The sequence below is a fragment of the Microchirus variegatus genome (genome assembly GCF_963457635.1).
Source record: "Microchirus variegatus genome assembly, chromosome: 22".
In the NCBI taxonomy this organism is placed as follows: domain Eukaryota; kingdom Metazoa; phylum Chordata; class Actinopteri; order Pleuronectiformes; family Soleidae; genus Microchirus; species Microchirus variegatus.
This window is the reverse complement of record NC_139823.1, coordinates 9,836,041-9,859,544: the sequence shown is the minus strand read 5'-3', so window position 1 is coordinate 9,859,544 and position 23,504 is coordinate 9,836,041. Positions and strand designations below refer to the sequence as shown.

The 23,504-nt window shown below is 40.3% G+C and overlaps 1 protein-coding gene across 1 annotated transcript; it reads right to left on the bottom strand.

Moving 5' to 3' along the window:
* Positions 1-4,597: 4,597 nt before the first annotated feature.
* Positions 4,598-21,903, bottom strand: LOC310942867 (polyprenol dehydrogenase; the record flags this gene model as incomplete). Its single annotated transcript, XM_083908311.1, has 7 exons — positions 4,598-4,777; positions 5,454-5,661; positions 7,028-7,235; positions 7,703-7,804; positions 16,610-16,678; positions 20,383-20,490; positions 21,801-21,903. 7 exons carry the CDS (start codon positions 21,901-21,903, stop codon positions 4,598-4,600), a joined length of 978 nt encoding a protein of 325 aa, XP_083764437.1.
* Positions 21,904-23,504: the final 1,601 nt, after the last annotated feature.

Genomic DNA, 23,504 nt, shown 5'->3' with positions numbered 1-23,504 from the left:
TTATCATTTCTGAGTAAAAAAAATGAGCCCACATCAAGATGAAACCCTTTTTAAAATTAATTTTTATAATATTTTCTTTAAATATGAATAATATTCCTTTAGCTATTCCAAATTAACGCTTGAAACGTGTTTCTACTGTATTAGTGCATTGTATAATATTATAGAATTTCGTTTTTTGTTATTGTAAAGGTGACTTTGTGCAAATACGACAAATTAAAGATCTGCCAAAGACGGTTAACTCACTCTGTCGAGGACAAAGGACGGGACAAATACGACGAGAGCGTTGAAAAAGCTTGATTAAGGCCTGAGTCACTGAGTTTTATTTATATGGACAAAGCCTAATCAAAATAATGCAAGAAACGATGTCGTACAAAACCTGCATTAAAGTGTCAGCTGGATTTATTCAAGTCGTTTGCTTGGTGGAGGCAAATATGTAAATAGGAGGCTTACTTTTGTTTGTTTTTTTTCCCCCTGTCTGAAACAACAAGGGCACATGGTTTCAAAGATTATTAAAAAAAAATTCATGTGGCAGAGCTGCCTCCATTTTCAATTTGAAGTGAACATAAGATGGCAAAAGCTTGGCAAGCAGAGCCACGGTCATTTAGAAGATTGTCAGATCAGGTATAAATCCCCGAAAAAAGGCTTCTATGTTGATAAAATGGGGCAGCTGTAGCTCAGATCGTGAAACGGGGGTTGGGTCTTTAAACGCGAGATACTTGTCCAAGTGTCCTGATCAAACAAGACACTGAGCCTCGTTTATTCCTGACAGGAAGAATGTGTTTGCGTCTGCCGACTAATCTTGTAACCTGTTTAAAAATGTCCGAATGGTTGCTTTTGATGGAGGAAAATCGAATCGTAAAAAAGGTCTGTGTCTGTCTGAGTTTCACTGATGGATCTGAGAAACGTCCTAAAAGTTCAGCGAGTGCTCGAGGCTCGTCGTCGTCTCAAACTGAGCATCATCAGACTGACGGTCTCTCACTGACACACACACACACACACAGAGAGCAAGAGTGGCACAATGATATGTTTATTGAGAGGCTCCGGAACAATAGAAAAGGTGGTGGCTGCTGCTGCTGGAATGTCACAACCAGGGACAAAAAACATGGACTTAAACTCCCTAATCTAAACACACACACACACACACACTCACCCATACACACTCCAAAGAGAAGAAAAAAACTCACAGCAACGCACAGGACAAGACCGTATCACAGGTTCAACGTGGGGAAAAAGTCACAGGTTGCACACACGGGAAGGGGCAGGTTTTTCTTCATAGGCACGGCAAAAGCAATCAAATCTCTCTACAACGACAAAATAACAGTAAAAATACAACATTTTACACATTTATTAATAAACCCCGGGGCAGGGTGGGGAGGTTCCAGATGCACTGAGTGTTTACACCGGCTTTTTCAATTGCAGCCACGTGAAAGGTCACACTCAAACCGAGGGTATATGGATACATGCGTTAAAGGTGAACGGGGGCAGTAGTACGTGTTATTTCTCTTCACCGTATACTACATGACAGTTCATCTGGCTCCCCCCCCCCCCCGTGTACATATATATATATATTATCTCTTCATACTATACATATACACATTTAGGATTTGCTGCAGAACTTGGGACCAGAACATTTAATATAAATGTAATCCCAGGTCAAGTCAGAAGAATAGAATGGCTATTAATGTGTTTTCAGTCTACATACAGTAACATCTCCACTGGTCCACACATCCTGTGGCGATGTGGCCGCTTTTAAGTAAAATAACATACGCACGATATATCACAGCACGTCACTTGACCTGTTTTTTTGTTTTTTTTTACTCTTTTTTTTTGTTTTTACTATATTTGCATTTTAAAGGTGCCATATGTAAGAATGTGGCCAGAAACGGTTACTACATTCAAATTTAAAATACCAAGGTCTTTTAGGTTTCGTTTTCTGACGTAACTGGCAACCCGGGGTTGCTCGGCAGCTGAGATTCTACTGCCTGCAATGATTGGTAGACGGCGGTAGGTGGCACCACATGCCAAAACATGATTTCAAAACATAAACATGATTTGCAGTCTGCAAAAGATTTTTTTAAATGCAAATATTTCGGCTGTACTGTTGTTGTTCAGTTTGTTATATGAACATTTTTCCTCAGTCTTTGTGACATATTTAATGGCCATTTGCTTTAGATTTATTACATAATGCACCTTTAAGTTCGCCGTGCTGTCTGTGCAGAGTGAGGAGGAAGCTAAATATATACTGTAACAAGGTAATCATCGATAATTTAGCATCCTCGCCCCCCTCTGCACGTCGACACATCACAGAGACAACAGCGACAGACCCTTCGCACTCCTCCTCACCCGTCTTTGGTGGAAAAAATGTTTCCCGCTCTCGAGTGTTAATACGTTGTACTGTAGCGGCAAAAACATGACAGCTCAGTGACAGGATTTAGCTCACACCATAGCCGTGTACTTTCTAAATGAGTGCAGCCGAGTGGTTAAGCTGGTGTTTTTTCATTTTCTGTGAAGGGACACAAGCACAAATTTGTTTCACTAGGACTAGGTTTGATTGTTTGTTTGTTTTTTTTTGTGTCAGTGTAGCCTCGAGGAGCCACAGTCAAACGAGGAAGCACCGAGGCGATAAACACTTTTGTTTCCAAGCACTTTGACAACACTGAGAAGGAAAATAACACTTAGAAACGTAAGAGTATTGCTGGTATTTAAAGTCCCCCCCTCCCTCACAACTGCTACAACAGGAATGAAAACCCATAAAACTCTTTGAATTGAAATCTTAGATGTCCCATTTGACTCATTTAAAGCTGCAGTGCATAACATTTGGTGATTTGTAAACGGAAACAGTTTTTGGATGCTGTGTCTTCGTCTGACTCTACTGAAAACTAATTATGGGTTATGAGGAGCTGTTTTTTATCATTATTATTTTTAATTTCTGAATTGTCTGGAGTTGCTACAGTACCACGATTGCTTCACATACGGCAACAGTGGTAACTTCATTTTTGACAGACACAGCAGCAGAGAGGGGATTTTAAGCCTAAACTTTTTTTGAATTTAAAGTGTAACTTTTCATCTTCAAAGCTCAAACTATTAATCACAGTGGTGATGGTGTTATGGCTGTGTGTTCTGTGTGTTTGTATACGTGTGTGTGCGTGTATATTTTCCTAATGAGTCTGGGACGAACATGTTTGTTTGCTTTGTGCTTGCCTCGATAAGCCTCTGCCTGGATATACACTACTGCTTCCAATGTTTGAGTGTGTGTGTGTGTGCCTGCGCATGTCGTCTCAGCAGATGGAGTTTGATTCTCACCACTGGGAAATCGCAATCCCATAATGCACTGGGACCAGTGCCAAATGAGGAAGCAGCAGCAGCAGCAATTAGGAACCAATCACAGCTTGAATTATGAGAGACTTTCGTGCCCTCCTTCAGTTGTTGGTCCTGCTGGACCGGCCATTGTTGTGCGCTCTATCAACATGAATTGGGTCTGGACCAATGGTTCAATGTTTAACTCATGTGCATAAAGCTCACACTCGTATCTATCGCAGGCACAGTAAACTGATTAAGACGGATGACAGAGCAAAACGGGGACAGATTCAGACTGAACGGGAGGCTGACTCCACGTCGTCGCCGTTTTGTTTTCGGAGGAGACGGGGGGGGGGGGGGAAGAAACAATATTGTCTGGAAAATCCTGGCGTCAGAAAATAACGACAAAGAAAATCCCCCAGATCAAAAACAAAAGGTGGTGCTACTGTCCAGTCTGCTGAAGAAATAGTTCCAGTTTGGCCCTGCTGTTTTGTAGAATCGCTCCTTTTCTTCGTGGCAAAGTTCCTCCGTCAGTCGATAGGAATGTCGTATCTTGGATTGCTGAGGAGTGCGGAGAGAAAACAAGCAGCTGATGTTTCTCCAGCATCTTCATATGAGATGTAGCTTGGAGTTCCAACCACAAAAACCAGCAGATGCTTCCAGTGAAATGAGTCAGACAAAAATCATGACATCACGTTGACACGCTACATTTAGGTGGGTTCATATTTTGAGAAGATCATTGTGTGACAATAAAAAGCTAAATTTCAGGTTCTAAATTTAGCTATTTCCATTCCTCAAAAAGCTTTTTAATGTTTCCTGATAATTTAATACTTGTACGGGGGGAAAAAAACAGCTTTTAGGTTTTTTGTGAGAGCCAGAATAATGATATTAAGGCAGACTGGAGCACGTGTCACAGAAGGTTTCTGAATGCGTGACAAGACTAGCTCTAATCTTAGCTACAACCGTATGCCCAGTATCTACACCCGCAAAATGACATATAACCCTCCAGTGTGTTTATTTCTGTACGTATGTTAGCTTGCTCACAGTGAAAAACAGAACAAAAAAAAACATGTCTTCCATCCCCTGCAGCCCTTCTTTGGTGGATGTGGAACACAATTTCCTTGCTATAACCAATCACAGTCCAGCGGTGGATTGTAAGACCGTGAATTGCTAACAAACACCTCGATGTGAGGGTTCGGATTAGGAGACAGAAGGTGGCTGGTCGGACCCAAAGTTAAGGGTCTGTAATGTGATGTTTTCTTCAGGGCTGAGTCCCGCTTGATCACCCGTTTATCTCACGCTACTGCAGGCCCAGCAGCTGCAGGCTGGTCTCCCATAGGCTCAGTTGCAGCTGAGGGTCAAAGGTCGGCGGCGTCGTCATCTGCCTGCACCCATCGGCCCAGTAGCCTCCTCCGCACTCCCCCTCCAGGGCTGGTGACAGGGCTGTGTGCAGCACAGTGGCAGCACCCTCTGCAGGGGTCTGTGGACGATATATACACACATAAACACTTACATACATGCACACACTTAAAAGATACAGAGACAGTGGGAGGCTCAGTTTAAGAGATATAAGAATGTGAGCGTGTGTGTTAATTTGTCACTGTATATCATTACCTTTTCTCATTACCCGTCTTTTAGTCTTTAGCAGAGGGAATGTGGGTTTGTTTACGCTCACAATGATTACATGCATGAGTTTGTGCGATGCATGTGTTTGTGTATGTGGGGCAGAAACATCCCACAGGTTGTGCTCGGAGGCAAATCCCTGTGACAACAGATTTGGACTCAAACACACACACACACACGTCACCTTCCATTAAATCCCACAGACATTAAACGCAGCCTGCAGCCACTGCTCTGAGCTACGCAAGACATGCTTTAAATAAAACACACACTGGAGAGCGCTTCCATTTTCAGCTGTTTTCGCGCGTGCACATAAATTAATGTCCGTCTTTCACATTCAGAACGTTATCTGCAGTCGAGTCGATGTTTCAGGTCACCGTGGTGACAGCAGCACTGACAGCTGCAGTTCCTTTCCAGGAAAGCAAGTGATGTAATCTGTAAAGTTACTGACATTTATCAGACCAAATGAAAGCAGGCTGAACTATGTCATCCTGATGTACGCATAATGCGACAGAACAGCGTTTTGTTTTTTTTACCCTCAAAAGAAGACGAGCGAGGGCGTTGTGTGCCAGGCGCAGCGGCGTCCAGAGGTGGCGGTACAGAGCAGTATTCACCACGCCGGGATCCACGGCACAGGAACTAACTGGGAAACCTCCACGCTGCAGCTCCTGGTGGAGGTGGGAGCTGAAGAACAGCTGGGCCAGTTTGCTTTGACAGTAAGCGGCATGGGCTGAGTAACTCTGGCTGCAAAGAGAGGACGCAAGGAAAGAGAGTTAAGATGTTTAAATGTTCAGCTCAGACCAATGACGCAGGTTATATTGCAACTTCTGCCCTTTTTTTATTCTATTGTAGTCTGACGTATAATTTAGGTTTTCCGCCAACTACCCTTGTTGTCACAGACCCTCTAATTGAGTATTTGAAGAAGGATTAGTCAATGCTGTCTGTGCACCAATCAAAGTTTTGTTAGTGAGTTCCAAAACTCATCTGTGAACGATACATCAGACGAAATATTTTAAAATATTTATATATATATGAGGCGATGGTAGCTCAGTGGTTAGGGTTTTCATCTTGAAGGTTGTGGGTTCTATTCCCCAGCTCTACTAGTCAGACCTTGGGCAAGACACTTAACCCCATGTTGCTCCTGAATGGGTGAATGGCAAATCTGTATTATAAAGCAGCTTTGAGTGGTCATCAAGACTAGAAAAGCACTATATAAATACAAGCCATTTACTATAAAGGTGATATATTGGGATATCTCATAGTAATAACAATATTATTGCATGGACAATATACCGTTTTGAGGAGTGGAAATAGGAAGAAAGGGTCAAAATGGCTGAAACCTTGCTTGTCAACTGGTGGTAAGTGATTTAAATACTGGCACAAAACTACTGTAGAATATTTCCATATTGATACAGGACTTGAAATATTATATTCTTATAAATATTATTATGATATTTTATTGTGTTACTATTTTCTTCCATCCCTCAAAGTAGACTGAGCATGAAATTAACTTCAGGATGATGTTACATTTTATGAATCATGGTACAGTAGGAGTTCCAGCGCACCATTTATCCGCTTTAACGTTTTTAATTGCATAAAGATCCACTTATCTCTAAAGCATAAGTCCATACAAACAAGAATATAAAAATATATATGAAATATGTCACGTTGACATTGAAGGTTGATTCACAGCCACAAATACCCCCAAAAGTCCACTGCTCCGTTCTAAGAAGCGGCACAATGAAGACGTTGAGAGGCTGCTGATATTTCTGGGAAGCAGTGCGGCCGGGTTGGCATGACACTGAGCCAACTGGAGGGAAAACAGATGCCCACTAATGCCAGGAGAACCTGAGGAGCCTGTGTTTGTGCACGAGCGTGCAGGTGGGTGTGACAAGTTTGGGCTACGTTGAAACATTCTTCCAAATAAAGCTCCACAGTTCCAAATATTAAAAAAAAATTGATTATAATTTTTTACAAAATGTGGTGTGTGTTTTAGAACCAAATAACTCTTTCTGTCATGAAATTTGAGCTTAAAATGTTCTTCTGAAGGAAACAAAACTGAGTAGAAAAGGTAGAACTAGATTTTCTGTGCGCATGTCATTGAACTTACCAGCTATTTAAATCATCTAGCCTGATCTCGCCGATGCGGTGGGCAGAGGAGGAGACGTTGACCACACGGGAGAAGAGACCACACTTCCCAGAATCCTTCAGTGTGTCCAGGAGTAGCCAAGTCAGCAGGAAGTGCCCTAGATAGTTTACCGCAAAGTGCTGCTCGGTTCCGTCTTCAGTCCGGCCCTCGGGAACCAGCATGACGCCCGCTTCAAGAAATCATTCATTCAAAAACGCTTTTAGTGCACATGTATTGCAACATTTCACATCAACATCTAAACTACTTGGTAAATTTAATGAGCCTTTAGTAGTAATATCACTGTATACCCAAGTGCTAATCGTCTCTATTGGCTCTGCAGGGTTTGTGTTTATAAACGGTAGGAAACACTTGTAAAAAATTTAAAACTTGACCAAATAAAAAAAAAATTAAAAAGAGCCAAAACATCCATTATTCCATCTATGTCGTGTGTGGGGAAAAATGGCAATAATACATTTTATTTTATGATGTGTGATGTGTGTGCGTGTTAAATGACACAGGCACAGTACTTGAACAGCGAATAAAGCTGTGTTTATATACTTGAAATCCTCTTCAATTCTGATCGTGACAGCATCTTAATTACACTTTGCAGACGACTATTTGGCAACCCGCACATGGACAGAACATGACATCACTCACCATTATTGACCAGAATGTGCAGTGGCAGGCTCCGCTGTTTGAAGCTTCGGGCAAACTGATGAACAGACTGCAAAGAGGCTAAGTCCAGTTTCTTGAACTCCACTGGGATGGACACACAGAGAGAAAGAGAGAAACTTGTAAACTGATTATTTCTGCTCGCCATTTTGGCCGTTAACAAGAGAGTATCAGTCATCTCTTACAGCTGGCTCAGTCGGATCATAAAGTGAGAGAGAGGCAGCATCATGTTTCTGTTAGTACTGAACATTATAGCTTACCACACTGGTTTGTCAGGCCCATTATATACTGGTATATAATGGGCCTATTATAGGTAAATCCAAAAGGGCACACCAATGTGTGGTAATACAGACAAAGATACAGAAAAAGAAATGGTTGATCTAAAATTGAAAATGTCAAAAATCTCCCCCACTTCTAATCTTAAGCAACACAATGAGAGCTCATCTCTTTGTCTACTTGACAGCGGTGATATCCTCTGCTTATCATAGCACCACACAAAGCATTAAGCCTAACATCAACAGTGTGAAATGAGGAAGCAGAAGTACCAAGTATGCTTTAAAAGGAATCCTCAAGGACCCTCTTGTTCATTTACTTGATTGACCCATATCTCCAATAAACACAGGGCGAATGGAGCGTGAATCCTGCTGGGCCTTGAATTTTGCTTTTCATATTTAAACAAATTTGACTACTTGTTACAGGAAGTTGACAAGAGGACTAGCTCGTTGCCCCCCCGATGACTGGAAGTGAGTCTGTCGAGGGTCAAATATAACGGACAAGGACAATGTGAGAGGCCTGAGAAGAAGCAAAGGGAAATTAGAGTTGATGGAACAGATAGAGAGGGGGGAGGGGGGGGGGGGAGCCACCATAGCAGATGAGATTGTAGCTGTCCCCGTTGACGGTCTGATAGCAGCCTTATCTCCAAGCCATGCCATTCACCTTCTGTTGAGTGTGCGTGTGTTCATGTGCATGTGTGAACGAGACAGCGGGGGAGAGAAAGATGGAAGGAAGCAGAATGTGTGTGCATTTCAATGACCATATGGACAAGTTTACATGTATGTGTGTGTGTGTGTTTTGTGCACGTCAGTCCTCTTCATCGGCCTCCCTTGAGGTCAATCCTTGTCATACAGGGCAGTTCTATCTACAAAGGCAGCTGGGAGTGAAACGCCATTGATCAGGCGATGCTGCCAGTCCATGGATTCTGATCCCAGGATCTTCTTTAAAGCTCAGCTTCCTCAACTCAATAACCACACACCGACAACAGAAGCCGCCTTTAGAGATACACACTCCAGAGCCGCATCTTCAGCGCCTCTGCAGTGGCTCCCTGTAGCTTTGAAAAAATAATTTTCATTATTTCTTTCAAAGTGAACACTTGGTTTCAAATTTTTGTCCACTAAAATATGCGCCACATCCTCCGTGAAACGCGATATTGAAAACGTCCCAGAGCCCGACAGACTTGTGTTTGAAATGTGGAGAGACATTCCCAGCACTTAAATAAAATAAAAATAAAGTCATTTGTACATGACGAAGTACACATCAAGAGTCCTTCCCAATCTTTGGATCCACATATTTATGCCTGCAGGTTTTCTCAAGCATGAACTAAATAAAATCCAAGTGATTTTTTTGAAAAACAATAATGGAATCCCTAAGTTTTTAGATTTCATAAATATCATAACCTTTATACGTGATCTTATTTTCATTTTATGGATCATGGTTACATTTATTTGGATGGAAAAGGCACACAAAATGGCTTTTTCAATACTAAAGGTTGCAAACCCCTGGACTAGACTTTGTCAAATATGCAAATCCAATCAGATTATACTAGAGTACAACAGAACCACCTGACTTTTCTGTTGCCTAAAATATACAACAAACTCAAACATGGGTCTACATACATACTGTAGGTAAGGTGATGCCCCAATTGCTAAAGTATCCTCGACCCTTTTCTTACTCCTTATTGAAACCAAAAAAAAGTAGAAGAATACAATAAAATAATAAGGAAGCACTGGTTGCTTCTTATAAATCCTCCTCTATCCACCTGGCTTTAACATGCATCTTGTGCCCTGATTGTCACACAGTAGATATTAAGCTGGATTACACCTAAATCTGATATTGAAATGCATGACCGAGTTTCTCTTCTGCTTGCCAACAGGACCCTATGATGTTGCATTACGCACATGTCTTACAATTAAAAGCAAACGCATTGATATGCAATTCGTGTTCTCTTCACCAACGCTTTGACTGTTTTTATTCTGAACACGTCACAACAATGCACAGGATGAAGGAGCCGTCTTCTCTCAAGTCAGCGCTCATGAGACCCCCAACAAGAAAGTATAAATAGTTTCACTTTGAGCTGTCTCATAAAAACAACACAGCAGTGATACTGAAGAATATAACATCTGGGAATTTTGCCAGGGCGACCTTTCGCGGACTTTTATTGAGCTGATGTGATAGAGAGCAGACTGAGCTGTTCTTTAGTGGCATTCATCCGTACACTCTTTCTGCACGCTTTGACATGACTCATGACATTGAGGTGAGGACTGGAGGAAGTCGAGAGCACGGGAGGCGGTGAACTAGGCACAACCCCCCCGACTGCATCACAAAGATGTGATGGTTTTTCTGAGCTGGTTTCGGCAACAGAACAAGCACCGCTGAGTCGTTAGCATCAACAAGGTCGTGATTTCATGGTCAGAGACATTTATGGTTAACTTTCTCCAAGTTAACTAGTTCCCTGGTTTCCTAATGAACATGTCTGTGACATGCTTTGGTCAAAATACCAGAAGGATGAAGCACCACAGCAGTTCTTCACACGTTCACACTTTGCTGACTGGTGGGACCTCCAGAGTCTCAAATATAAGGATTTAAATGATTAAAAAGTTGATTTTGCATAATATGGGACCTTTAAACTGTTCTACATCCAAATCCTCAATCAAACTGTAAACAAACTTTTGCCCAGTACATCCATCCTTGATTGTTAGTACAAGGTTAAACCTTGACCGGGCAAAGAACTATTTTTGGTAACTTCTGAAACAACTTCTGAAAGCTTTACTGTGCGAAATCTTAGAAACAGACGGATTTCAAAAGTATGGTCATACGGCTCGGCCTTCTCCTTCATCTACAATAAAATCTCAAAAACTAATAATGGCAAGTTGATGAAATCAATCAGAAGTGTTGGAATACATGCAGGACAGGCATCCACGAGGACCGGGATTGGGAAAAAACTGTTCTAAAATGTTCTATAATGTTCTAAAATAATGTTCCTTTCACTTTATTTGTCTTTTCCTTGCATATTCTTATACGTTTTGGGATTTTCTTTACCACAGACGGGCAAGGAACCTCCAATAACATGATCGACTGATACAGTACAATAGGTATTTTCTATTTTAATTAGGGCTGAATGATTTTACATAAATTGTTCAGAATTATTCTAAATTTCATTTGAAAAACACATTTAAAATGAGTACTGTGTACTGTGTGATATTTGTGCAGATCTGTGAGAAAAGGAGATGTTTTCTTCAGTCTGTAGAATGAGATGTATATAAGTGAGGACAATATTTAATCTAAAATGGTCGTTTGGCGACACATTATGGCTTTAAGAAAAGTCATTTTAATATATGCACACGCACTGGTGAAAAATGCAGTCCTATTTTTTTCTTTTTTTTGCAAAGAACCTCTGCATAAAAATAAGACATAGTGTAAAAAATACAACTGTAGAGAAAAAAAGGAGGAACAGAGCTTATGTTCAATTTGCAGTCCTTCAGCTGATTCACTCAATCGACAACACATTATTTCAACATTAGCTGGTTTTCGCGTCTTAAATGCAGGGATTTGCTACATTACATGCACGCGCAGTGAACACGTAAAGACTGAAATATCTCGAAATGATTCATCTACAATAAAATCTCAAAAACTAATAATGGCAAGTTGATGAAATCAATCAGAAGTGTTGGAATACATGCAGGACAGGCATCCACGAGGACCGGGATTGGGAAAAAACTGTTCTAAAATGTTCTATAATGTTCTAAAATAATGTTCCTTTCACTTTATTTGTCTTTTCCTTGCATATTCTTATACGTTTTGGGATTTTCTTTACCACAGACGGGCAAGGAACCTCCAATAACATGATCGACATTTTTCATTTCCAAATATTTCACCCTACAGTACCCTACAAAGGGTTGAATTACATCCCTGGTGCTAAGGAAGAGGAATGATGAAGCCTGATCTTGGTATCTGTCCAACTGATGAAACTCACCAAGAACAACACAGCATATGAGAGTATACTTGAGGTAACAACGTACCTGAGGACAAAGTGGGCGTGCTTACACTGTCTTGACAAGGGAGAATGGAGTAGGTAGATAATGAAAGGGAAAGTACGCAGAACTAGAGGAGGAGTGCTGGAGAATAGAGCGTGATGTTCACAGTGCATGCCCAGTGAAGCTGAGGGGGGAAGAAGCTTCACCGGACAAACTCTGTGGAAAGCCCGCAGCCTCCTGTGCATGGTAAACAAACCTGAAAACTAATCTCTCCTGGTTCAAGCTGAAAACACACTAACGACCCAATGACCCCAGGTACTGTCAGACATGGTTAAAGAGGCTGGCGGGCGTCAGAGTCTGCAGTTGTGGAGGACCACACTACAACATAATCCCAAGGTCATTAGCCCCAAAATAGCACATTTACAAAATGCCCTGACTCTAAAGAGATCAAGTATTGAGAGATGAAATAAAATAGTGAAATAAAAACATATTTATGTTAGTAATGTAAATAACATAAACGATACTGCAGAGCTCTATTCATATACACTTGGTGCACAGGTTGGCTCAATCCAAATTTGATAGAATTAACAGCATTATATCTGTGGAAATCCCTTTCATAAACAAGAGGAATTGGTATGAAGACTGAAATATCTCGAAATGATTCAATACTGAATCAAACTGAATCAGGAACTCAGTAGAGATACTGATGACCATCTATAGCACATGTGCCCGCTGCGTCATTTTAAGTGGCCCGCGAGTGATTAATCGGTCTTAAAAATCTGTGTTAAAATAGGTCTATGTTGCTTTAAGGCGTGCGTTGACCATAAACTATATTTCCCACAATGCATGGCGATTGCGTTACCCGCAAAGTGACGCCACTGCCACTAGATCACAGTGTTTCGTTGTATATGCATCATGCGACGAGTGAAATTGAATAAGTAATAAATACAGAAAGTTATTTAGCAATATGTTACGGAGTAGTTAACTTTATTTTACTTTAACTATTAGGTTAAATATTTGGTGACATTTAGTTACATTTATTCTGTATGACAGCTACATCTGGCCCTTTGCGGGTAACCATTATGCTGATATGGCCCTCAGTCAAAATGAGTCAAAAAGAAATGGAAACATCCCGACGGTATCTAATATTTGGTGTGTGTTATTATTAGTTTGACAATTGATACAGTACAATAGGTATTTTCTATTTTAATTAGGGCTGAATGATTTTACATAAATTGTTCAGAATTATTCTAAATTTCATTTGAAAAACACATTTAAAATGAGTACTGTGTACTGTGTGATATTTGTGCAGATCTGTGAGAAAAGGAGATGTTTTCTTCAGTCTGTAGAATGAGATGTATATAAGTGAGGACAATATTTAATCTAAAATGGTCGTTTGGCGACACATTATGGCTTTAAGAAAAGTCATTTTAATATATGCACACGCACTGGTGAAAAATGCAGTCCTATTTTTTTCTTTTTTTTGCAAAGAACCTCTGCATAAAAATAAGACATAGTGTAAAAAATACAACTGTAGAGAAAAAAAGGAGGAACAGAGCTTATGTTCAATTTGCAGTCCTTCAGCTGATTCACTCAATCGACAACACATTATTTCAACATTAGCTGGTTTTCGCGTCTTAAATGCAGGGATTTGCTACATTACATGCACGCGCAGTGAACACGTAAAGACTGAAATATCTCGAAATGATTCAATACTGAATCAAACTGAATCAGGAACTCAGTAGAGATACTGATGACCATCTATAGCACATGTGCCCGCTGCGTCATTTTAAGTGGCCCGCGAGTGATTAATCGGTCTTAAAAATCTGTGTTAAAATAGGTCTATGTTGCTTTAAGGCGTGCGTTGACCATAAACTATATTTCCCACAATGCATGGCGATTGCGTTACCCGCAAAGTGACGCCACTGCCACTAGATCACAGTGTTTCGTTGTATATGCATCATGCGACGAGTGAAATTGAATAAGTAATAAATACAGAAAGTTATTTAGCAATATGTTACGGAGTAGTTAACTTTATTTTACTTTAACTATTAGGTTAAATATTTGGTGACATTTAGTTACATTTATTCTGTATGACAGCTACATCTGGCCCTTTGCGGGTAACCATTATGCTGATATGGCCCTCAGTCAAAATGAGTTTGACACCCCTGGTCTATAGCCCTTATTGGTGGTGGTGGTGGTGGTGAAAGCCAGTATTTTGTCAGTATTTTGTCTATTTATGTAAGTGTAACATTCCATGACAGTTGCCATAATGCCTGTCCAGCGATGGTCGTAACAACCAGGTGACCCGTCATTACTGTGACCGTGACCTGACAGACCTATAAAGCCAGTAGAGATCACTCTGAATCACAAGTCTATTTTATTTGTATTTTTATGTCGTGGCAGAAAATGAATTGCCATAATGAAAATGTTTTAACATTTACGAGTTTGCTTTCTCTTTATTTATGAATGGCCTTCAGGGCCAGATCCAACACACGCCATGCACTGTACGTCCCAGAGGCCAAACCTAATGTATATTATGAGCTGAATCTCCCTTTTAATACAACAAACTAATGTGCAAATGCTAGGAAAGATGCCAAAGGGTGTTTGGACGGAGATGTTTAAAGCTTCTGCCTCACATACTAATGAGAATCCATTACTGTTAGACCCACACACACACACACATACCGGCAACACACTCTCATTCAGTGCACAAGCATCTGCCTACAGACACCCCTCTTGTCCCCTATGCCTCAGTGCCTGCCAATTACAAAAGAAGTAATCAATTCCACCACAGCTCCGTCCAGGGAAATCGACTTCAATGACACCAGCTACATGGCTGCTGTCTCTTTACCTGACAACCACTTACCCACAAGCAGGGACCCGACCAGGCAGCGAAGACAAACACCACAGCCGGCTTTCCAATTGATATCATGCACAACCGATATTCACCCGCACATTTGACAATGACAATAAGAGCAAGTGGAGATAATGTAAAGCTGGTGCAGAAAGACAAGAAAGAACGTTTAGTATAAAGCTTGTGTCTACAGAATGAAAAGATAAAAAAGTGATGCTTCCCATTTTAGGCTTTAACTCTGTAGCAACACAAAGAGTAAAAACAAGATTCCCCCCCCCCCAACTGTATTTAAGGAAGCTGCATCATTTTGTGTTATTCTCAAAATGAGACAAACCTGCTGTTACAGGTTCAGTGTGTGAGATTTAGTGACATCTAGTGGTGAGTGGTGTTCCTACTCGAAAAATAAATCAGTCACTGTTACTGGTGCAGGAGCTTGTAAACAACAGAAATCAGCTTAAAACGACACACACAGACTTGTTTCTGGTGCTTCCACTGTGCTCAAGGAAGAATGTCGGAGCACAATGATTCCTACAAATATTTGAATATTGTTTTTCCATGGCAGGAGGCTTGTAGTTCTGATAGCTGATGTACAGTAGCTATGCAGATTTTGGGGGTCAACACCTGTTGTTACTGCCAACTATTTAAATTATTGACATTTCTGGCCATAGTTTCATTGCATTTTAAAAATATAGAGAATATTCGTACAGATTCATTACTCTGTGTGTACTGTAATACATCATCGCATACCACAATTACAGTTGTGTAAAATTTATTTTGTTTTTGTACACACATCTATTGCACATCTGTCCTTCCTGGAAGAGGGATTCTTTCTCTGTCTCTTCCTGAGGTTTCTTCCATTTTCTTTTTTGCAAAGCCCACTGTGGCAAACTGTGATTTGTGAATTTGGACTAGACATATAAAACTGATTTAAAGACTGGACCTTCACATTTTTTCAGTACCTACTGCGACAAAACCATGCATCACAGGAATTCCTCATGGCATATTTAATTACAAAGACCTTTTCTTTTAGTTTATAGATGTGTTGGTTGCATCTCCTGACAATCTGCTTTCCAATCCAGGTGATTTATTTCCAACATTACGGCCTCGAGCAGAGCAAGGAAAAAAAAACATTCAAGATTATGTCTGGTAATCCATGTTTGAGACCCGTGTAAAATTTAGAAATTTTAACGTATCGCTGATTTTTGATTGGAGATTAAAAGCTGTTGATGCCACTCTGCAAGGTAGATTAAACTTGCAGAAAAGGATATTAGCCACATTGGAATGCATGGTGCTGTGAAGATCAATTGGATCAATATCTCAACACAGGACTCGGTAAGGGTTCGGCAGTGGGTGGTAATATATCTCTGAGCTGCTATCATTCGTCTCTTCTCCATCTCCATCACTTTTCCGCACACCTCTATTTCCCCTTCACCTTGTCTTCCTTTTTCCTATATATTTGCGCATATTTCATGTTCTCCTTCCATGTTCGACGTCTCTCCTCTCACCTCCCTCTTCCTCGCAGAACATCAACCGTCGTTCTTTTCATACTCCGCAAAGGAATCTGTCGCCTGTGTTTGTGTGTGTATATACCTGCAAGTGTGCAATTATGTGTGCGTGCACGCGCCTGGTAAAGGCTGTAAAAACAAGCCCGGGGGGACACAACTGCTGCAGCTCTGCCCTTTATCTTCAAACAGTGGCACAGCAAAACAAATGCACATGTACACAAGCATGTGTGTGTGTGTGGTTGTGTACCGACGGTGTTCATAGAGATGTTCGCAATGTTACCTCTGGCCTCTTTGTACTCTTCACAGATCCTTCTGACGGCTAGCAGGCCCTCCCGCTCATCCTTCCCACCTGATGGACGACACACACACACACACACGCAAGTAGATTAATAAAATGTCTGACAAGCCCTTAGAGGCTTTCAGAACATAATAGTGTTATCCTTTTTTTGTCACACGTGTTCTATTAATTCTCCAAAGAAATGGAAACATCCCGACGGTATCTAATATTTGGTGTGTGTTATTATTAGTTTGACAATTGATACAGTACAATAGGTATTTTCTATTTTAATTAGGGCTGAATGATTTTACATAAATTGTTCAGAATTATTCTAAATTTCATTTGAAAAACACATTTAAAATGAGTACTGTGTACTGTGTGATATTTGTGCAGATCTGTGAGAAAAGGAGATGTTTTCTTCAGTCTGTAGAATGAGATGTATATAAGTGAGGACAATATTTAATCTAAAATGGTCGTTTGGCGACACATTATGGCTTTAAGAAAAGTCATTTTAATATATGCACACGCACTGGTGAAAAATGCAGTCCTATTTTTTTCTTTTTTTTGCAAAGAACCTCTGCATAAAAATAAGACATAGTGTAAAAAATACAACTGTAGAGAAAAAAAGGAGGAACAGAGCTTATGTTCAATTTGCAGTCCTTCAGCTGATTCACTCAATCGACAACACATTATTTCAACATTAGCTGGTTTTCGCGTCTTAAATGCAGGGATTTGCTACATTACATGCACTCGCAGTGAACACGTACATAGAAACGGCATCCGTGCACACTCTTGTTTTCTCTCCGCACACTGACAGAAACACTAATCTTGGATTATCATGCAGGCTCTTTTCAAGGGCACGGCATCATTTGCAGTGATGGGCTGCGGTTCGGGGCCGGGCTGAAAGACGTGAATCCACATGTTAGAAAGTTAACATGACGCACATTGATCCAAAAACAAATGCAGATTTTTATATATAAACAGCTGTTCTTCATTGTCATTTCTGCACAATTGCTTCCGGTCAAATTCCTCCCTTAAAACAGCCAGTGATTAAAAAATACGCCCAGAGGACATCATTTGCCTACTAAATATTTTGGGGCTGGGAGCTGACAATATAAACTAATTATTTCTACTGCTCAAAAAAAATGGAAGAACTAAGTAAAGCATAGTTAAGTGCAAACTTTTTTTTCTAAAATATGTTGATTTATGGCCCTGTGATGGACTGGCACCCTGTGCAGGGTGTTCCCTCCGCCTTGACCCTATGTCAGCTGGGATTGGCACCAGCGACCCCTCATGTGGAGGATAGAGCGGTAGATGAATGAATGGATGCTGATTCACCTCTAATGGTAAGAACAGGACAAAATGCGTTCTCAACATTTACCAGTTTGGTTTACACAAATACTAGACACTTCAAATCCTGTGGTGCATGTGTCTAACCAAGTCATTTCCCATACCTTGTATAAATACTGGTCTTAAACATGTGTTGTCACAAATAAATTGCACTTTAAATACACCAAACCAGCCTGAACTCAAACCTTAAATCAGATTTTTTTAAAGGACATATTTACAAGATAGTATATACACACACAGAGATGGTCTGCTTATGTGCAAATTCAAGCTATTCAAAGAGAAACGTTCTTTCATCTCAAATGGTAAATCCACCAATATAGATGTAAGCACATACTGTATGGCTTTCAATGTAAATGAAGCTGACACTCTCATTAGTTTGTGGCTCGATTAAAACCCTTCTTCTAAACGTAAAAACATAGCTTTGAGTTCAGTCTAATCTGCTCATTTGATGTTGTGCCTTCTGTCACGATGAGCAGAGCCCCCCTGTGTTTAAAACCTGCTCAAAAAAGACTTAAAGCTCAATTACACACCCGCTAATATCCCACTCAGGTATTTGACAGAGCGCAGGCTCACACCACACACACACACTCAACCTGAAATATGCATCCACTCCATAATAAGAGAGAGAGAGATCCCTTTTATCACAAGCATTCTCACTCAATGAATTATCTCAAGAGGTGGGGGGAAATTTGACACTCAATTTGATACACTCTGAGTCCTGTGGGGATCAGCCTCGGTGCACATTTGATGGCCTGGGGGTCCGCAGCCAGACACTCAAGCTTTGTCACATATGGATTTTGTGTGTGTCATCATACAGTACACAGCGCTCAAGCCTCATTTATTCTCAGCTCCAAACCGCCATCTCCAAGGATACCCTGTAGAGACCGACTCTGGCTGTGTACACTCGGAGTGAATAAAGCAAGAGATGTCTTCAAAGTTTGGAAGCGTGTGGACTGAATGGACAATTCAGTCTCAGCCTGGAACCTTATAGCTGTTGATGCAGCAGTGTATTGTGTAGTAGTATAAAAAAATAGAGCTATTATCAGGATTATGTGATGGGAATAATCATGCCTAATTTGTGTGTTTGTGACACAGATGCTACAAGAATCTAAAAAAATCTACGTCTTATAAAAGGAAATTAGGCATTCAAGATTTTTGCTTCTTTTTGGTTTTACACAGGCAACACCATTAATATGTTGTTCACTGTGCACTGAACATGAGTTTATTTTAAGACATCTGCAGACATCTGTCCTCTCTCTGTCACAAAACAGCCAACAAGGCTCCATCTCCATTCAATTATACCAACCGGACAAATCCATTGATGAGGACACAGTGAAAAGAAAGACATGGACAAACTTGAATTTGACCATTTTACATATAAAAGTCAAATCTTTGTATTACATGAGTGTATTGTGAATTCCCCCCAAAGATTGTGCACATTTTTAGATTTTCAGACCGTAATATCTTAATCTTTTATTTATAAACCATTTGGTTTTATGTATTGATTCTCTGTGTCGCCAGTAGGGGGAGTTGCTGAGTTTGCTAAATATTTAATTGAAAGATTTTTCTGCAAGTTTGCAAATCTGGTGTCTGCTTCCATGCAACAAAAAGTTCTCACATTTAGTTTTACAACTGTATTCGTATTCGTGACAGAGTAGAATAAGTAGAATACCTTTAGTATAGTAGGTGTGTGAATGATCAATAATCATCATTATTATTGGCATTAACAGAGGGCCCCAAAATCAAATTGGAGGCTTGGGTTATCTGAAAGCCAAATTTTTAAGGAGAAAAAAAATAGATTATTAGGGAAATGATTGTCTTACGTTAAAGTAGCACCTGTCTTGTTCTCACATTGACAGACAATGATTAAATTAAACATGCTGGCAACGTCACCTTCTCGTAACAGCTCGATGCAATCTTTTCACTTACTGATCATCCAGTTGAAAACTCATTTATGCCCATTTAGCCGTGACTGGTGCACTTCACTATCATTTCTCAGGTTAATGTGCCACCACTTTTACCTCTGCTTGTGCTCCGAGTGCATTGATGAATCACGTCGTCTGCCGATGTGGTCTGTGCAGTTCTCACATATGCGCGATAATTTGTGTGATTTTTAGGTTAAAAATAATGACAGTGTTTCACTGTCTGTCAACACAAATTTGTGATTTTAATTCAGGAGCGATCAAACTAAAGAGAGAACATAAAAAGCCGCAAATGCATTAATCCATTGTTTTTAATCAGGGCTTCATCCTCTTTACTATTGTTCATTTTATCTTGTAGCTCAATGTTTTATTGCTTTAATTTTGGGTTGAATTTATTAACTGTGGCGCAACAAAGGTTATCGTTGCTTTGGTTGTCGTTTTTGCACTGAAAACAGATGGCGATGGCATGCGTGTGTGTCACTTGTGTGGTGCATTATACTGTACCTATAATAACATGCACCCCCAGTTTGGCCATGTGGCGGACCACCTCATAGCCGATTCCACTGCCTCCTCCTGTCACTATGGCAACCTTGCCATCTTGCCTGGGCATCACTGGCAGAGGCAGAAGAGGATACAGATATATCAGGAAGGAGCTTTGTGATGGGCCACTTCTTTCTTTTTTTAGTTAGACTGTTAGAAAATCTATACAGTATACATCTTTATTTATGGTACTATATGACAACTTTCTTTTGAGTTCAAAGCATTGCTTTTTTGCAATATTACATAAAACTTATGGCACTTAAGGAAGGGGGGAGAGTTTACAAATTGATAAATGGTAAATGTGAATGAGTGCAATGGAAGCAGCAAATTTAAGTACGACATTTTTGAAATTGCATGAGTGAAACATCAGTCAAGCTGTGGCAATTCACTGCACTGGAAAAATATGAGAAAAGACACAGGAGACCGTGTGGACTGATGAGGAACCCACAACATCCCTAGAACTTGACTAAGTGTCAATAATAATAAGAAAACCATGCTCAACACTCTATATACCATCAAGTTGTGATGTCTTCTTGTCTTCTGCTGAAGTGACCTGACCCAATTACGACCAATCTACTCACAACAATGGATGGAAATATGAATAAATGAACATTTTCCTTTTCCTTTTCATACATGTCATTAAAATTTGGGATTGATTTTAATAGAAACCAGTTGGAAATCAAGGGATCAGAAATGACTCAGCACAACTGTTTTGTTAAGAGCTTCATAAATTGTCTTAAATTACTGTATCAGGCTAATATCAAGATTGGGATATCAGTATTGGGCAAAAAAAGTGGTATGTCCCGTCCCTATTCATTAAACAGTACTTTGACAGATTACTATTGACGAGTTAGATGATCGATTGTTTATAAATGCCTATAACTGTCCTATAGTGATTAATAATAGACATGAACACACAATATCTAACTGTTTCTGTCGGTTTCTTTCAGTTACGTATATGTCATTGGTGCACAGTGCTGTCACTCAAGCGTCTTCATCGACCAGTACGAAGTTCCTTCCACAAAAGTGGACATTTAAAACTACGTGAAGCGGTAAACAAACGCAGACGCGTTCAAGAGTAAACTTTAAGGTTGACATGAACTGTCAAACTCTTCTGGTGAATTCGGCATATATGAGACATCATACATGTGTCACTTTCGCCACTTAAAGCTTTCACTTCATGTAGCTAGCATAGCTAGCTTAGCGTATACGTCTGTTTACACGCGAAACACCTCATAGCGACGCAAAGAATAGCAGGTTATAGCGTGTAACAACATCGTATTAGAGCGCATAACTGTCTCAGCATAGTGTAACTGCCACACAGTACACTCTGTGAACGTCCACGGCGTCGTGAATAACAACTTATTGCGAGATGAACCGACCTGGTAACCTGAAAGGTCTGCTGAACAGCTGAGTCAACAAAACCTCCACACCGAGCAGGTAAAGCTTGATAACTGGCAGAAGATGAGACCACAGAGAAAACATCTCCGTCACGGACGTGGAGAAGGAGACTGGAGAGTGAACATAGAGAGGAGGAGGAGGAGGAGGAGGAGGAGGAGGCGCGGCGAGCAACTAAAAGGCGTGGGTCCGTCTACACAGGACACGTTCCAATATAAAGTCGTCCACCCATCCTCGCCTGCGTCCTTGTCGCGCCGTTTTTCCTACACAAATCTGAATCACACACACACACACATGCATACACTGATGTTTAGACTCAGACAGTTTCTTCCACCTCAAAATAAGACTATTAAATAAATAACTCAACCAGAACAGCCCACTACAACCTACAATGCCCCCATACTCAACTATCAATCTAGGTGGGGGACTTGACTTGAGGACTTAAGACTTGCTTGAGACTTGAGTAAAATGACTTGATATTCAATTCAATTCAAATTCAAAACCTTTACCGTATTATAGAGAGCAGATACCCCCCCCCCCCCCCCAGAACCAGACTCAAAAATGTGTGGCCATCTGCCTCGACCGGTTGGGGTGAAAGGGATTAAAGAGGAGAGGTGAGATAGAGATAGAAGAGAGAGACCAGGAGCAGGTATATAACAATTTTGTCAAGTTATCAGTTTAGACAATGACTTGACTTATGGACTATTTTTTACGGTTTCTGAAATATTGAGGGGTTAATGTTGCAGTTTGCTTTAGAAACACACACTAGGGAAACATTGGGTGTCTGCTGTTGCGGCCTTGCGTACAAACCTGGCAACCGGGCTACACCAACACCAATACTTTTAAATTCTATTCTACACTTCCCACGAAGGAAGGTAAGACAGGAAGTCAGTTGTTCAATTTTGAAAATGTTATTATCTTTTATATACATATATATATATACATATATATATATATGTATATATACACATAAACACGGCAGTTTTATGGGACCATGAAGCAGTCCTTACACTGTATGAGTGATACAGTGATTCTGTTGCAGATAACACTCAAGTAGTTCAAAATGACTGTCTTTTAAAAAAATAATGTTTAAATGTGGGAAATCATCTTTATCTTCTATTTTCTTAAGACTTTACTTGTAACTTGATTTAAAGCAAGCTATACTTCACTTGCTTGATTCTTGCACAAATGACTTTGGACTTGCTTGAGACTTGCATCTCTGATATTTAATATCCTGTTCTATGTTAGAACAGGATTAATATATTATTAATATATTAAAGTCTATTTGTATTGTATGCGTCTCGTAATCTTGTATCTTGACCAGCTGACCAACACAAGTCTTTCCCCACATGTGTAAACCAGTCACATAACATCATTGATGATAAATGAGTTGACATTCGTAGCAGTGTTCTTTTTATTCCTTAGAATTTGTTTTGTCTGCACTGGAGCTTAAAATGACACACAAACACAACCCCCCTTTTCTTCTTTTTTTTTAAATTGCCAATCTGACCCTTTTTTTCCTGACTAGTTGACCTTGAAAAATAAGATCTTCTGCAGCCATCCATCACTCGGCTGTCGAGGTTGAATTACGGCGTGATGGAGGAGACTCGTTGCTGCTGTTTGGCTGCTTGATGTGCCATATTATCCCCCTCTCTGTAGATCCAGCATATTGCTCCCTTCAGCTCACT